At 34.5% G+C, this 18,434-nt stretch overlaps 1 protein-coding gene across 4 annotated transcripts in view; it reads right to left on the bottom strand.

The window, feature by feature from the left end:
- Positions 1-351: 351 nt before the first annotated feature.
- The window catches only part of GRIK2 (glutamate ionotropic receptor kainate type subunit 2), a 354,225-nt gene continuing 336,142 nt past the window's right edge, over positions 352-18,434 (bottom strand). For 2 of the 4 annotated variants that reach the window (XM_068184149.1, XM_068184152.1), the window contains 3 exons: positions 16,068-16,318; positions 7,792-7,969; positions 1,005-1,155 (listed from right to left, as the gene is read on the bottom strand). In XM_068184149.1, the coding sequence (XP_068040250.1) occupies positions 1,142-1,155; positions 7,792-7,969; positions 16,068-16,318 (443 nt within the window). In that variant the 3' untranslated portion in view covers positions 1,005-1,141. Of the gene's footprint in view, positions 1,156-7,791; positions 7,970-14,604; positions 15,861-16,067; positions 16,319-18,434 lie in introns of those variants that run through there. The other 2 variants (XM_068184150.1, XM_068184151.1) reach the window with 2 other exon arrangements.

Raw genomic sequence — 18,434 nt, 5'->3', positions numbered from 1 at the left:
GAAAAATGCAGTCCTCCTTTAAGTTCTTGACATTCACTTCTTTTAGGTGACCCATCCCTCTTCCAACATTAGCAAGAATCGCACAGGCTCCATTGAGTTCAATTAGTAGCAGGAACAAGTGTTTCAAAACCCATTCAGGCTAAAATGCAAGCCCTCCACATGTGAAATACACTGCTTCCCACCCCCCTCCCTCTTTTCACAATTATAGAAAAGAAAATCAATTCCTTATATCTAAAGTTTGTAAGATACATTCCTTTGTACTAAGGAAACTTTTATTCATCTAAAAATTGGGTCAAAATTCTGGAAATATTTTTGTTGGTTTTTTTTAGATCAAAGTTACAACCCAGCTAATTTTTTTTTTGTAATTATTTATTTACTTAGTTCAGTGTCACAAACAGTCAAAAAAAAAAAGCAGGTAAGCATCCTCATATTTATTCTTCTATTCTTGGGATTCATGTTTCTTCACTTTTAACATTTCTTCCATCCAGAAAGATCATATCGCCTTGTCCAGATGGTAGTTTCAGTCTACCAGCAGTTACCAACTTTTCTGTGCTGGGAAGTTCAGAAAAACATATGGTTTCTTGTTCCACTACGGTTCTGAGACTAGACTCCTTCTGTGGTTTGTATCATCTTGGGCATCTATTCTTCTTTTTCTGGCAACCCTTGAACTTCAAAAGGAACCTGTAACTTCTCACTGAGACTGCATTTGAAACCAGCCACAAAACTCACATGGAACATTCATTCATTAAGAGTGGTGGAAACCCATGACAAACAGTGTAACCCTGCATAACTTGGTTGATCCATGATGCTTGTGATTCGAGTCTGGCCATTGCAACTGCTGAGATCACAGAGTCTCTAGTTCATAGACACAGCGGCATGAGGTAACTCATTTTATTTTGCACTTGTTGCATATTTCCACAGGAAACATTCTCGCAAGGTTGTTTGGAAAAAAGACGACAGTTTGTGCTTGGGGTATTTGGCTTCCCAGCTCTATGCCATGGTTTCTTTGCCTGGCAACCTTCTGTCGTTAAATGTGTGCATGTTGATAACTTCTTCTGTTTTCACAATAACGGGGGCCTGTGTCTTGTGTTTTAATCGACGCTGACACTTCAGAGACATCCTTAGCTCCTCTACCATGGCACTACAGAAGGACCTCTAGAGAAGGAAATAGAGGAAAAAGAAAAAGAAATAGCTGTAAGAAATTTCTAACTGCAGTGTCTAGAAGCAGATCCACTGTACCTGCAGACACTTGTCATTCTTTGCTTTGTTCCAGTCTGAAGCTCCAAACAAATTGCTGGCCTTATTATATGCATCACTATATATATGCATATTATTATTTAATAATAATTAAAATTACTTATCAAACTGTAATGACTCAGTGTAAAAATTGCCTTGCCTGTACAATTGTTTTTCTGGCAAGTACTAAATCTGGATGCATATATTACATAAAACTATTTCAAGAAGATTTTCTTTCAACATGTCAGCTTTACAGTACAGTATCTGAATGTTACATATCTGTTAGGCATTCAGTAGAATCTCCTTAGCCATATTCCAAAATAATAATTGCATTTCTATGGGACTAAAGTGAGAGTTCTTCCACAAAACATGAAGTTTTAGTATAGGATGTTTACCTGAATTTATCTTTAAATACTATTAAAATCCAGATCTATTACTGAAAACTGATATTTACTCCATAATTTATAATATCGTCTTTAAATAAACACTTTTACCACTATTGATTATCATTTATGGAGTGTGTGTTTTCAAAAAAAAAAGAAAAAAACAACCAAAAAAACCAGCAAAAAGTGAATTAAAAAAAGTTTATTACCATGTTTGCATCAAATCCTCAAAGCCCTTTTTCCAGTTTGCAATGCAAGCAATTTGAAAAGTAAAATAAAATCTCCCTATTCCCTCAGTCTGACTGAATTTTCTGCTTCTAATGGTGTGCTGAGCAATTAACCTTCTCTCAGTGTGAGAATTGGAGTATCGAATGACATATGGTAGTAAGGAAAAAATATCTCACTTTTGGGCTCTGCATCATAGTTTAACTTATAACATTTTCCAGCCAGTTGAGAAATATACTAACTAAGTAACCTATCCCAGAAGCTGAGATGTTAAACCAAGCCTCTGACAATTGCTCTCAGCCAAAGCAAATTTGAGGTGTGGTCTAAACCTTTGCATTTTTCTCTCTTAATAACTAATCTCCAGGCCAGGGACATGATCAGGGAAAAAAAGGCAAATGAACAAATGAAAAGCAAACAAACAACCTATTGAACAAAAACTAATAAATCAAAGCACTTAGAATTACTCTATCTCATGACCATTTTTTGATTTTGTTTGATCAGTGGTAGTCAATATATAATTGTCACATTTGTCTTTCAAATAAAAACCCTGCTTTATTTTTGAACTGTTATATCTTCATTATTCATACAAACCTGAGGCTTAGCGATTAGATCCAGAAAATATTTAAGCATCTCACCCTACCTAGTTCACTGAGAACCTAGATTGAAGCTGTATTCATAAAAGTCTGCGTTCAGCTTCCAACCTCCAGGGCTGAAAGCAGTAAGGCACTCAGCTTTCCCCATTAAATTTTACAGCTTTGTCATTTGGCAATAGTAGAAATTCTGTGATACACACTGGTGCTTGGCTTAGTCATGGATCCTATTAGAATTCAAATTCCAGTTCTCCATACATGGTTATCAATCCAATAGCTATGCTCTGAAAGGACCTAACAAACTAAAACTTTCCTTAAAAAGTGAGAAAACTGCTAAAGAATATATGGCAGATATCCTTTTCTTCAGTGCAGACATCAGCTGGAGAATTAGGGCTGAACATGAGTCACATTTAAGAGTGTCAATATAATAGCATCTTCTGCCAGAGAGATTTAAGTTTGTGTCTCAGTAAACAGTTACAGGCATTAGACCATTGCAAGGTAAAGTTACTTGCAGTTGCTGCCTACTGATCCTGTCCTGTTCCACTTGGCATAGTAGCAGTTAACACAGGCATAGAGAGAGAAAGGGAGGGAAAACATGAGCTGTTCTCTAGATTAGGGATGAGAGCACACAGCAGCAGAGGAAGGGCTTCAGTAGTAGTTCCTATTTAACTGAGAACTTCAATAGTTTTACATAAAGTTCAATTTTGTGCAGAAGAGTGTAAATATGAATTGTTGTAATTAGTAATTAGAACTGAACATGAATCCAACAAAGCCTGAACAAATGCCCTCTTCCCTAATCCTTTGCATGAATAAGGAAATGGGCAGGTTGAAAGCAGAGGAAATTATAACCTTCCTCTGGGTGTGATACACTTCCTTTGAAGCATTTCTTTCTTCTGCTGAGTTTGAAATAAAGGAACAATGCCTACTCAACTTAGAGCAGAAATGGTTTTACCACCTACAACTAAGAAAAGTTTAAGTTGTGAATCCGAAGGAGAAGAAGGTATATTTCTCTGTTTCACAGTCAAGTACATATCCTTCAGAGGCGAAAATTTAGCATTTCTGGCTGAAGTGAGCTCTGCAATGTGGATATTCTCAGTTCAGTCAGAGAGAAAAAGAGAAAGTTTTCTAACCAGGCGAGAGCCTGGGAGACAGTTGGGAAAGAATGTAAATAGTTCTCTAATCTATCTTGTTGTTCACATTGTTTATAGATATGTTCTGCCACCGTGCGTCATTCACTGCACACCAATGGTGTAAGATGTTTTTACTCTAAGACCAATGAAATTAGTCCGCACGATGTTCTCTATAAATAAAGTGGTGCATTTGAAATAAATCAGAGTTCATTTTCTTGCCTTCTCTTTTTCTCTCTGACTGAACTGAGAATATCCACACTGCAATGTGCACTGTGTTGACATCCAAGACAGCTTTCTTTGTGTGAATGAGGTGGCTAAAATTCCTGATTGAACGGTTTGAGTGTAATATGTCAGATCTTAATGCATAAGGTATCTTTACTGACCGTTGTGTAGAAAGTAGAAAACTCTACCTCCTTATCCTGCTATATCTTGAAAGAAAATATTAAATTATCTTAGACTTTCCCTTTTTTCTAATAAAATGCTGTTGCTTAACATCAAAACTGCCATTATAATTCTGAAATTGAAATTAACCCTGAAATATTTTAAAAAGACAAGATTTAATTTAGTATTCCTGAATGGCTTACAAGCTAAATTGCTAAGGCTTGAAGATCTTGGCATTTCCACTATGTGAGATAGCATATAACATATAGTTATAACATATAACTCAGGAATTTCATAGGGAATACATTAAGAAGTAAATGGTGCAACTCAGCACTACACCACTTATAGCCATGATATGGCTCTCACCTCTGGAACTGAAGACCTAACTAAAACATTCTGAGGAACAAAATCCTTCTAAATGTTAAAATTATGCATTAGCTCTTAAAACTTTCAAGATTGTGTTCCTTGTCTTCTTTTCTGCCAAGGCATCTAAGAAGCGTGCCAAATTAGAACAAATCCTTTTCAAGAGGAATCAATCCACGAAATCCTTTGCAAAAATCTGCAAAGGGTATAATTTTTTAGGTAATATCAGTAGGAAATGGATTACAACCAGCATCCAAGAGGTGAGAAGACACATGTCAACATTCTGAAATACCCTGAAAATGATATCTCAAGAAACTTGACAACATATTTCATCTGAGAATTTTACCTTGATACGAAAACTCATTAATAGGGAAATGAGTGACAGTCTTAATAAAGCAGATACCACAACTTTGAGAGACTTATTCCATATAAAATATTCTTCCATTCTATGTTCTCATTTTTTTAATACATTTTTATGGGCTCTTGTATGCGCATATGGTAATAAAAGTATTGTTTCTGGTTGAGAGTATTGTTACATATCTTCTGTTTATTTGCTTGCTTGTTTCAAATTTCACTCACTGAAATAATTGTGTATTTTAAAAATATTGCTTCACAGCAATGTAGGAGTTTATGATCCAGATATTTTTCCTTCTTTGGATTCTATCTAAAAATATAAGAATTTTCAAGCATATTAAAAACATCATATTTAATAAATTTTAGAAAGGATTTATGGTTTACTTTTTCTAATTGAAATTAATATATTTTTTGTCAAATTTCAATTCAAATCTCTGTAGTCTTCATTTTCTATACCTTTAAACTTCATCTTCTTTCAGTGTTAGGATACAATTTTTGGAATAATAAAACATGAAAACAAGAAAAACCTCTAGAATATTTTTTATGACAGGTAGAAGATGTTTTCAAATATGATTTTAGAAAAGATAATCCAATGTCTTGATCCTGAATTCAATTGCTAAGGGAAAACAGCATGATGTTTACAGAACTGAAAGGCTACATTTCAAAAGTGTTGTCCATCATGGTATTGAGCACTTTAGTATATATTACAAGACTCTCTACTTAATTCAAAGAAAATAACCTCTTGCTCCCAACTTACCTTCCACACTGCAGGCATGTTACAAGAACATCAGTTATTATTGATTTTTCACTAACCCTTACAAAATCTTAAGTTGTTTTCTTAAATGCTACCAGAAAGTAAATGCTGCCTCCAAGTCATCTTAGATATAATCAAATGCTAGAAAAATTTAAGGACAATGTTCAGCTCTCTATACCATAGTGCACATAAGTGCATCTGTTTTGTTGCAGCATATCATGATAAAACATTACAAAAAAGTGTACAAAAGATAACTTTAATCAGAACTGTAGTTCTTAGCCTTCGAACACAAAATAATTCTGAAAAAAAGTTCTTTTCCTTAAGATGAATAAAGAAGTCATCTTTAGAAGATGAAGATGAATGTCAGGCACCTCTGTCATTCTTTGCCACAGCTGACATCTCACAAGTCATGGAGAATCAAGATGAGAATTTTGCAAAATGTTACCCCTGCTTACAAGCTGATTATACATCATGGGCACGGCTTTACTGCATGAGAAAAAAATGTACTTTTGCATATGTGTATTAATATGAAAGGCAGATAATACTTAGACTGCTTTCATTATTTTGCTTTATGGGAATTTAGAAAGGTAATTAGAAATCATAATAGCATTTGTTAGACACATAATTATGAGACTATCACCATAGATTTTTCTTTTAACAGCCGAAAAAGAGCAACAGGAAGAGAGAACAGCATGCCTGCACCACTCTAAACATTCTGATTTGTGATTAATAATCTTTTTTTTTTAAATTTTTAAAAAATTTCCAATTGCTGGTTTATATTTTTCCCTTTTTTGATCCAGATAACATAAAGATGACTGACAATATTCAATAGAAAGATTTAAGATTTACTGAGAAGTTCATTACTTCCAGTCTTGTCTCCCAGACATTATTTGAAGATTTGTTTAATTATCTTAAAGCAGTAACAGCAGTAATCCTGTATTGTCTTGTTGTGTTATGGTTCATTGTTCTAGCATCTAGGAGGACACATCAATCACCTGCTTTTTGTCTTGAACCTGAGAATGAATGCACAGTCCTACCCTGACTCTCCCTCCTAATCACTTTTTGATTCCTATGCCAGTCCTTCAGAGATTTTAAATATGTGTGTGGAAAACCTGTCAATCTTAAACCCTCTAGACAGAAAAACAAAGTCTATCAAAACGTTGGCTTAGGATCACAAAGAGATGAACAATTAAAGAGAAAATAACCTCAGAAAAAATCATATATCACAGTAATTGGAGTACAAGCATTTCAAAGTTGAAGTGTACTTGTAATGATCAGAATTTTAGGTTGCTTAGTTATATATCTATTCTTAAACATGACAATAGATGAAAGGTTGCACATGTGCATACTATACATATCTATATATGCACAATATAGTTACATTAAAAATATTTTGCCACTGACTTTTCTGATGCAGTACAGTTTAAATCCATAGCAAGTATAATGCACAAGTACACTACAGACTAAATTCACACCGATTACCTGAACATATCACCAGTATATTCTCAATTTTAGATTAAGCAATTATTTGGCATTTTGGTAGAAATAGAACAAGCAACCATTTTAGGAAGTTATTTTCAGACCAAAATATATTATAGACGAAAATATATGCCACTTGTATGAAACAGAAATTTCACTGCCCACTCAAATGAAGACAATAATATCAAGCAAAGTGAAAATTTTAAGTCCACAGATAAAGCTTTGTGTTCACCATAGTATCTACAAAATCACCACCAGCAGAGTAGTTCCAGACAGCTTGATGAAGTATGAGGTGCTTTACCCTGTAACTGAATGCTGGTTGTTTCAAGGACTTTAGTAGCTATTTGACAGAGAAGATCAACAGAAGTCTGATGGGACTGACCCTTCCTATTACAAAACACTGAAACAATTTTCTTCAGGCTGAGTTTCTTTCTCACTGAGTTTTAGAGTTATGAGATGAACTTAGATGACATGCAGGACCTCACTGCAGGCCACTTCTTGTGTTTATGGTAAGTGTCTCCCAGTGGGACAATAAAATTCCAGCTTGCCTTAAATAAATTATCAGCTGGTGTCAGAAAAAACCCACATAAAACAAACAAACAAAAAGAAAAATCACCACAGAACAATTCCACCACTCTCAAATTCTAAAATTTATTTCCTAACAGAACAAAATGCACTCGGGTGGATGACAGAGACTTCCAGGAAAGTAACACTTGAGTTCATTTAAAGTCTTCTGAAACTATTTTCTTTGTTTCCAGCCTGACAGCTACCCTTCTTCCTGTGGTTGATAGGGAACTTCTATTAGTGCAGAAAGCTTTTTTCAAAGTGGTTTTTTTTTTAGCTCTGCCAGCAGCCTTTCTGGCCATCACACTGACCATGATGTTTTTCTGACTCACCTGTGGACCTAGGCTGGGGCAGAAGGGATTGCACTTGTGTGGTTCCACTCTTTCCTCTCAGAGAAATCCCAGAGGATGTCATAGGGCAATTGCTCATCAGCCCCGAGGGCTCTCTCTCATGCAGGATTCCACAAGGTTTCATCCTGTCATCTCTCCTTTCAACATGTATATGAGGCCACTGAGGAGATAATGAAATAATTTGGGCTGTGGTGTCATCGACACGCAGATGATACACAGTCCTACCCTATTGTCAGACCAGGACTGTGCAGTCATTTTGAGCTTCCAGTGCCTGGCTGAAATAGGGGGGTGATGGCAATTTAACCCAGGGAGACAGGTGCTGTGTTGGACAGGCAAAGGCAGGCACTCAGAAGGAATCTTCTATCCTCATTTTTCAGTTCAACCTCTTCTGGAAAAGGCTGATAGTCTCACATTTCTCTAGGTTTGGGTCTGTGTTTTCAAACTCAGAGTGGTAATAAGTGCTATTTGTCATTAGCGTTTCAATCAGAAGCAATAATTTCCACTGATGTAAACCTTGTCACACCAGTCCAGATCTTCTTGCAGAGCATGGTACTGCTGCCTCGTGTCTCTGGAGAATGGCTACACATGACTGGCAGGTGTTTAACAAGGACTGAGATCAATAAATAGTACTTCAGCCATGTAGCTGTCACTGAGAAAATAAATAAAAGAATATATGGCACTGCCTAACTGGTTTAGAATAACCATTGCAATGTTAATGGGTGTGTATTTTGCAATCACATTTGTGCAGATATTTCTCTGCCTTCCAGCAGAGGTAGTCCTGGTTGCACTGAGTCAATCCCCAGAGATCTGACATTCTCGGCCACAGAATTTGAAGGGTCATTCACATGTTGAATCATCTTTGATACTATATCTCAATTCATTCTTTTTGACAAAGGAATGTCAAGCATGGTGAAAGGAAGTGATAGATGAGGATATGTAATTAATGCTGTGTAGTACCAATCTATCTGGGTAAAAATGCTTTGTATAACATGATTTGAAAATAAACAGTAAATTTAACAGAGATGTTTAAGAAAATAAATACAACCTTTCTTACCTGAATTCTAAACAGCTTTTATCTCAAAGTTTGCTCAGATTAATTCCTCCGTACTTTATTTACTCTAAAAATTTATACTAGTTTTACAGTTCAGTGTGATACTATGAACTCAATGAGAAATTTGGCATGGCCTCAAATCATATTGAACAGAGAGAGACTACTAGTATTAACTTAATGCCAAGGTTTTCTACTGTTTTGGAAACACTATTATAGTCATGTTGCAGTACATAATATCAAAAAGTTTTGCACTCATTTCTCTGCAATTATATGGTTTTATCTGACAGTCAAGGATATTTTCTCAATCTAAAAGGTAGTAGGAAGTGCTTGTTGTTATTTTGCTGACCTATACAAAAGTCAAAGTAAATAAATCAGCTGCACTAAACTGTATTTGCTACTACATTTAACTACAGCATAGCATAGCATTTAACTATAGCAAATCAAAAGTTTTATATTTTATATTAAAATATTAGATGCTAAAGTAATAATTAGAGGAAGACAATGAAAAATTATTAGAAAGACATTAATGCTTTGTGGTTTGAAATTTTTTCAATTGGAATGAAAAAATATTTTTTATCAGAAGAGAAAATAATAATATAATGTGTTTCTTCTTTCTACTGATGAGTGAACCATATTTGCTATAAAATAAACAACATTTAGGGGTTTCCAATTTTTTTAATCCAACTTCAAATTCTGGTCAAACTTAAAATATTCCATGAATCAGACATATAATTTATACTCTGATCTTTGACTGGATGAGTATGGAGCTATAATGAACTTTCTGTACTTGTGTACTTATGTACTTATGTAATGGTCAACTTTACTTATACTCCTATGTTTTCAGTTGTTTTTTGAAAGACACAAACTAACACATTAAAATACCTCAGAAAAAAATGTTCCATTACCAAACAGATACTGGTTGAGATGCAATCAAAAATCAAAATAGAGTTCTTGGGTTTAGTATTTTATTGTTTGCAAATTACTTTAAAATGCCACAGTTGGTAACTTGCTTTTTTCCATTTTTTTTTCTTCTGTTAAGATGTTTGGGGGTATGGATTGGATTTTAGTTTGGGGGGGGGGGGGTTTGTTTTGATTAGTTGGGTTTTGTAACAATTCCTCTCCTTAGAAAATATTCTCTAATATATACTTACATGGTTTCCAAGAGGGCATTTAATTAAAATGAATACCTGAAATTCACATAATCTCTACACTTACACACACACACAAATTAACCATACAAGTTTATACATACTCATACAGTGCTCAGAAGACTACAGGATGGTAGAAGTTCCTAATTTTCCAACGGCATATCTGCAGAATGCAATGTACTAATGTTGGAAAAATATTTTCTTCCATGACCTGTCCCAACTGCTGCTTTTCACAGCCAAAAGTACAATTTCTGAGCTTACTCCATTAAAAAAAGTGACACAAAAATACAGACTACATCAATGACTGTAGTTCATATAAAAGCTACTTAGGATATAAATCCCAAAGCTTTTACTTCAATTTACCAAGAATGTCCACATTCTTTTGTTTCTTGTAGCCTGAGGAACAGGTTTTTCAACTTTAAAATCTTTTGAACTTGTCTCCCTCTGGAAAAAAATCACTAGGCTGAGATTTATTTAGTATTGCTCCAAAACTATTATAAATTTGTCCCAAATTCAAAGGTTTTTGATATTAAACTATTCGGAATATTTTTGAACCCCAAAAAAACTGACAAAACTGCATTTTTTGAGAAAGTAAAGTACTTTAGTGAGAGCTAATTTAGTAAAATTTGGAAAAATAACCCAAATCACCACCCCATAAAATATTATGGTAAAATAAGAAGAATCCTAAAGCCTTTTCAGTTTTTTACATAAAATGATTGAAATTTGATTTTGCAGTGTTTGTGAGATATTAATTTAAACAAAGATTAAAATACTGACTTTCTACACATCCTGCTGACAAAGAAGCATCAAAATAAGTCAGTATTTATCAAATTCTTCCTGTAAGTCCTTTTCACATAGGAAAAGCTATATATTTGCACTTGACATGAATTCTAAAAAGAAGCATTGTAGGACATAATGAATGAAACTATCGTAGTACAAATAGGTTATAAAGGGACCTTGGAAAATAAACTCTTGTTAAGATGTACACTGACTCCGTGTAAACAAACTGAGAAAAGTTAAATCATATTTGAGAGAAGCAAAATCAGGATGATGTGTAACTGCATATGGTCACAGTGCAGCAGCTGTTTCAGCCTATCAGCTCTTGGCTCCTCCTTGCCTCTTGAGAAGGGTGTGGAACCACTACATCAATAAACCCAGGTTTGCAGATAACTCCTCCAGCCAATGCCACCCTCTCCACAGAAACCCTGACCAGGATAGGTGCAAGGACAACAATTTACAATGGTGACAACAAGCAATGGTCTGTATATCCGCGGCACTGCCTTCATCAATAGTGTGAATTTCATCCTAATGTTTTCAGCAGTGCACATGTAGTTTCTATCACACAGCTTACTCTTGCAGTAGTATCTAATCACTGTGTAATGGTGGTATGAAAATGGAAACAATCTCAGAGAAAACTTAATAAAACCCCCTGAACACACAAAATCAAAGGAAAGGTCAATAAATTCTCAAATTGAGAATCATCAATGAATTATGCTAAATATTGATGGTCTTCAAGGTCAATGTTTTCCCTGGCATTTCCAATAATAATATGAGCTATACAAAACTAAATGTGTGAAATGGACATAAACCCATAATGCCTTGATGCACATCAATTAAAAAAAAGGAAAAGAGGAAAGACATAGCAATTGTTTTAAATGGCTTCTGTTTCTAACCTTGCTTGCTCACTGCCCTCTGAGTGCCTGTTAAAATAAGGGAGCAGGTCATTCAGCAGCAAAAGCAATTATAAAATGCAAATGACTGAGCATCTATTGTCAAGATTGGCTAGATAAAAAAGGTCTGATAATAACGTTTCCAAGTAGATTACATAATTAGATGTTTGTATCATAAACAATGGGAAATAATACAAGCCTTTAGCATTTTCAAAAAGGCCGCAGTTAAACAATAGGTAAGCATTGCAACATAAATTTTATTAAAAAGTGACAATTAAATTTCCCTCTCAGAAATTAGAAGGCACCATCTTGTGGTTGCTCTGCAGGAATGCAGTTAGGACAACCTCTGACCTACAGTCTCTTCCTACCCTTTCCCACTGTACCAACAGTGCAGGAATATCAACAGTCTGCCATAGACAAGGATAAATGCTCTGCCATTCCCAGCACTTTCTCTGAAGGAAACAGTGAGACTATGTAGTAGGCAAGACTAGAAGAGTTATCCAACCCAAAACACACTCCAGGTTATCACATTATTAAAACATATGTGTGAGGTAGAAAATTCAGGATTACTAACAATCATAGGAAAACCACATTTAATTTCTAATAAGATAAAATTGTACCATAACCTAAAGACTCTGCAGTTCATTAAAGCTGCATGAAATTTTGAGCCAGTTAGGATCGGAAAATCTTGTTCCTGCTATCCTCATATTATAAAAACATGTTTTGAGCATTTTGCAGAAAGTGTTTTAAATTATTGTATTCAATTCATTTCAGGCAAGAGTCATCCAGATAAATTAGTGCCATCTCCGAAGACATAGTTAGTCTCATACAGGTCACAGCTCAGCATTCAGAATTTCTTGTTCCATGGAATCTGCAGTTGTAAGTGAAACAATTCTGTATGTAGCACATGTATATTCTTAGCTAATGATCTCTGCTTTGGGCCCAGTTCTGTCAAGAGCTCGGTCATTGTGCCTTGTGAGATAAATTATCCACACTGATTTTTCTCAACTCAATTGTGCAGCTGAGCAGTGAATTATTTAACATGGAAAATTCAATAGCTTTTGTCTTCCCTGTAAATGTATGTGAAATATAAACATGTATTAATGTACTTATTGTTTTTATTGCTTTTATAATAAATTATAAGTAAATAACTATTTCAGAGAGGTTAATTTAATTGATGTTTATGTTATGATTTGATTCTATAAGTCCAGATATACTTTTTTGTTGTTACTGTTCTGGTACATGTTGAGACTTAATGTATTACTTTTTACTATAGGAAGTGTATGACCTCATCTCTTCACAAATAGTTAAGGTATGTGTCTCAATTCACATTATTTGAAGTACTTAACAGTTCAAAATTAATAAAATTTACATCTGCTATTTTTACACAAACATACCTAGTTCCATCCTGCTGAAGGCTCGATGAGTTTTGTATGCCTAGAAATTATAGCAGAATTTAATCCATATATAGCTGTTTTCACATTCATAATGATTAAATTTTCTGGAAAACAGTTAGCAATTTAGGATATTTCTTTTTCAAGCAAGATAGCTTTAGTAAGTGCCAGTGACTGGCAGTCTAACTGTGATAACATCCAGGCTTATCTTTGCTTTTGATAGGTGTCAATAGGAGAGGAATTTCCCTCTGTCTGGAAAGTGTTGTGGTGGCATAAAATCACCCGTTTCATATAAAGTCTCAGTAGTGTCATACGTTTTCTTCTGACTTTTAAACACATCAGGGGCATGAATGTTTTGAGCCATCTTTTCTTACAACATGCAATATTTTTTTTTATTTTAGCAAATAACACCATTTTATCTGCTGTTTTTCTGAGCTTGATTCCTTTCAAGATTTCACTCCTCCAAATAGGTTCACACCAGACAATATCTTTGTTTATGTATAAGCTCCAAGGGCAGGGTGACATAAAAAATTCTAAAACCCCATATCTATGTTATACAATTTCAATCTGCATTGCCTCCCTGCTGGAAGTACAAATGAATATTTTGTACACATTAAAAAGCAAAGACTCATGCCCACTTATATCTCAGGATACTCCATATACTCAGCAGCTGAAGTTATCTGATTCATTTTGTTTCCTTGGCTCTTAATATGACCTTTGATCTTCCCTCTTTCCCAATACTGACAAACACCATGCCAGAATGTTACTCTGATTCCTAAGTCATGAAACCACAAATGTTACCAAAAGTAGGTGCCTCCTCTGTCCCCACAGGATATCCAGAGCAGCACTATTTGCATTGTTTACTCATCTCAGCAGGGACTTGTAGAGACTGCAGACAAATGACAGGATTTCTCATCTCACCCTAGGCTGCTGTTGCTCCCTCTCCTAGGCAAAGGGGATCTGCTACACCTAGAGAGACTGAAAGAAGATGTCTTCTGAAAGCCTTCGGGTGCTGCAAGAAGAGTGGGTGAGGGGATGCTGGGGTAGGCCATGTGTAGGGATGCAAGCATCATCTTCCTCTTAAGTTCATTCCATAAATAAAACTGCAGTATAATTTCAATGGTCTGCTGATATCAGGCTATGTGGGAACAGCAGGGAGGAGATGGAAGGTAAGTGATTGGAGGCAAGGCAGAGAGAAAGGAGAGATGCCTGACTCAGCTCAATTCTACTCAGCTGCTTCAGATTTATTCCTAACTTTTAAAAGTATCTAAATACTTGATGATGAAACATTTCTGGTACAAATGCTTTTGAAAACTCACATAGTCATTGCTATCTCTATCCAACACTAATAAACAATCAAGTGGAAAAAAAAAACACAAAAGAAAATTTAGAAAAAAAAGAAAAACCCAAACTAAACAAACATAAACAAACTCCTTCCAGTCCCCCCACCCCTGTTGCATCACCACAGAGAGACGCCGGGCACCCCCAACAAACAAAAACACTTAAGGAAACAAATCCTTAATTAGAAAGTTTCTGTTTGCTTCCCCTCACAACTTCCATCATGCTGCTATTGTCACATATGTTTACACCCTGTAAAATACTGAACTCATGTAACAAATTATCAAAGCAGTCCTATTTTTCTAATTGAGTGTGTGCTAAAAGTCCAGAAAAGCTAAACCAATTTTTACTGATGTTCATATGAGTTCCATATCCATTTTAGGAATGGATAAAAATTATTGATATTAACATGGTTCTTAAGTAACCAGTATATTTTTCCTTACAAGTTCATTTCATAAACATAACATTCCAATAATATGTTTACAGAAGGAATTAGCCTGCAGTATTGTAAAGAAGAGGACCTAAAGGGTCCTTCAACAATTAAATGAATGTACCCATGTTCAAACAATGTTTAGGACCTTGAAACCTCACACTGCCTTAGTGTGTGTTAGAAAAAAAAATTCTTAACAATATAACAGAAAACTTGAGTACCAAAAAGTTGCCTCAAAAGAAGCAAAAAATAGCAAATAGTAAATTTTCTGAGTATTGATTCAAGTTACAAAAGCTCACTAGCATCATCTGGAAAAATACCAATATAAATATATCTTTTGGATTTACTACTGATTGTATTAAATTACATTTCTAAACATAAATTTAAAAATTGTCATAGGTCACAATCTCCTCAAAAGTAAAAAACAAAAAGACCTAGCAAAATCCAACAGTTTCTGTCAATGTTTAAAATTCAGATTTTGCCATAGCAATAAAATAAAATATTTTATTTTAGGTTTAGACATGGGCACATACATATCAAAATATTTGTTTAATTATTATGCAAAAAATTATAATTTCAGCTACAATTTTTTCAATATATTATTAGTCTTAGCACAATTACAGTATTCTGGTTGTAAAAATTGCAAGTACACAACAAGTTAACAATAGGATTTTCAATATTGGGTCAGTTTGAAATTACAGGACATCATATCAGTAGTAAACCCACAAAAAAAAAAGAATCATGTTAATGTAATCTTTTCCAGATGCTACCAGGACAACTTTGCAAGTATAAACTCCTACAAAGAACATTTCTATAGAGACGTTTTAGACTTTAACTTTGAGCTACAAAGAGTTTGTCTTTTGAAAAACAGAATTATCTGCAGGAGATTAATTTGTTTCCCATTAGTTTCAGATTTCTTCTTCATCCATAAAATTAACTGCAGTGAACTTCCAGGAGTAAAAAGCTGTCTTTTTTCAGGCTTGAATAAGAGGAGAAATAGTCACTTGTCCTGAAATCTGGCTACAATTAAACACATTGAAGAAAAATTAAAAGCTGCAAATATAAAACTTTGGATATTTTGCTGTCATCCTTTGTTATACAAATACTTTACTATAAGAATAAACAACAAGTATGCATCGCCTAAATGTCACTAAACATCACAAAATATTCGAAGTATTATTTAAATAGACCATAAATGTAAAATAAACAGGTAATGACAATATTTACCTTTTCCAACTGGGCATTTTTTTTTGATTTATACAAAAACTCCCCAACTGCCACAAAGACAGAAAGCACCAATCCTGCTGCCAGCACAATGAAGATTCCTCCAATATTTTGGACTCCCAAAGCACTGGCCTCTTTACTTTCCTCTTCTGGGCAACCATTGCCTCTCCACCATTTCTCTTTCATCATGTGGAGCTTGCCTTCTTCCTGCAGCTGAAGAATTGCTATAGTGATCTTGTCTCTATATGGAGAACCTGAAGAGAACACAGGGAAGAAATATCGTATGGAATATATGACATGAATATTTTAGTTATTCCGAATGAGAATAAATAATATCTCATGAAAAACTATATCTTTAACAGCCATAATATTATTCAAAATTCCATTTGCTTCTCAACGCAATCATACTGGTCACATAAATACAAACCTGCTTGCTCACACAAATATATATCCAGAAAACTTCATCCCGCTGGCGTTGCCAGTAAGCCAGGCCACTTGATACAACAATTCCTATCACATTTAGTCCCACAGTCTCAAATGTCTTCATGCCCAAATATTATACTCAGCCAAAGAGTGTTCTTCATTCAATTTTTTTTCAATTTTTTCCCAATAAGTTTTTTAATGGGCTTCATTATATTTAGTCTAATATATGTAAATCTATGAGCTGTTGCTTCATAGCTTGCTACCCTAAAGCTAATAAAGGGTCTGATATTTAATGAATATTTCATCCTGTTACTTTATTAAAAGAGGGAGAAACAATTTATACTTCAGGGCCAACCCACAAAAGTCTTTATTTGATAGATTTGCAGGCGCTTAAAACACCTTTCAGCATGCACTTACCTATTAACAGTACAAGGTAGCAAGAAATTCAGAAAGCTATGATTCAGTGTGTTTGGATAACAAGGATGTAAATTCTCATGTTTTGATATATTTCATTCTCATAATTCAATATTTTAAAACGACATTATAATTTTGTAGCTCTTGAACATTTCAATATTTCAAGGGGTAGTTCAAAGGCTGGTGTCATATCTGTATGTAATCTGTTCTCTTTTTCTTTACATTGTGTATAAGGGCTTCTCAATGAGTATTTTTAAATGTATATTGATAATTGAATAATGACAATGAAGAAAGCTTTTATTTTCTGAATGTTAGAGAGTAAATCTTGTCAGTTAGAAGTGCTTTCTCTGTTAAGACTTGTGCAATGTTTAAGTAGAGAACAAAGCCATCATTTTTCTTGCCCTTTGAAAACAGGAACAAAAGACTCTTCATTAAAATGGTTAAGAAACCTCAGGAAAGGAAGAAAAAGAGTAGATGAAAAGGCATGGCATCCCCTCTTTCAGTTGATATGAATGCAATTCTATAATGCATCCTTCTTCTTTTTCTCTCTATCATAATAATGCTACTTACTGGCTATAGATTTTACGATTTCTTTCAGATGAGTAATGAAATACATTTTCATTAACTTTTTACCTTTGAAAAAAATCCTTTTTATCTACTAGAGAGATGCTGCCTGTTTAACTATCTAATGCACTGTGATCAGCTGTGAGGAGCTGAAAAATGCATGGATAAGATGTTTTATAGTCTTAAAACTGTTGGAAAACATGTATACTGTTTTTTAATTTCTTTTAACTGATGCTATATTTCTTCAAATTCTTTTTACATATCTAGAACTTATCCTGAGAAGAAAGCTTATAACAAAGAGCTGCTGTGCCAATAAAGAACATATAAAGAACTGCTAATTACAAAATACAAAAGCACCTTTTCCTTTATTCAAGAATAAAAGGTGTGAAGAGTCATCCTCAAAGTATTTAAAAGGCAAGGACTTGTGCATTTGTCATCTATGCTTAGAAAAGGATGATGTTATGTGCTAGGAGGTAAACTGTGTTTGCACTGGACTATACAGGAAGCTTAAAGAAAGGAAAACAAACTCTTTTCTACTCTCTTGTGCACTCTTAGGGGCCTAAGTCACATCATTTCAGACCATCCTGATCATGCTGGAATTCTGCAAAACCCTATATTTGACACGTTGCTTCAGTCAGGTGGAAGAAGAAAGTGATTAGTCCACAAGAGCCTGGGGAAGTGTAAGTGCATTCTGTAATCTTTTGGGGATATTTTCAACATTGCACTGCATATAAATATTAAACAACAACAACTTAAATAACATTAGATTCAGAGAAATAGTCTTGGACTCCGTTAAAAGCTGTCTTCTGATCTGACAGGCTGCTTTCTAATTAAACTGATTTGCATTTTGTTTCCACACTCTCTGTTGGTCTAAATATAGTGAGTACCATCTATTTTTCATGTATTATTTATCTTTTCTGAGGATCAGATTTGTACACGTAAAATTCTAGTCTATTTGAAACAGTTAAA

The sequence above is a fragment of the Anomalospiza imberbis genome, chromosome 3, assembly GCF_031753505.1.
Source record: "Anomalospiza imberbis isolate Cuckoo-Finch-1a 21T00152 chromosome 3, ASM3175350v1, whole genome shotgun sequence".
NCBI classification, from domain to species: domain Eukaryota; kingdom Metazoa; phylum Chordata; class Aves; order Passeriformes; family Viduidae; genus Anomalospiza; species Anomalospiza imberbis.
This window is presented reverse-complemented; position numbering and strand designations above follow the sequence as displayed.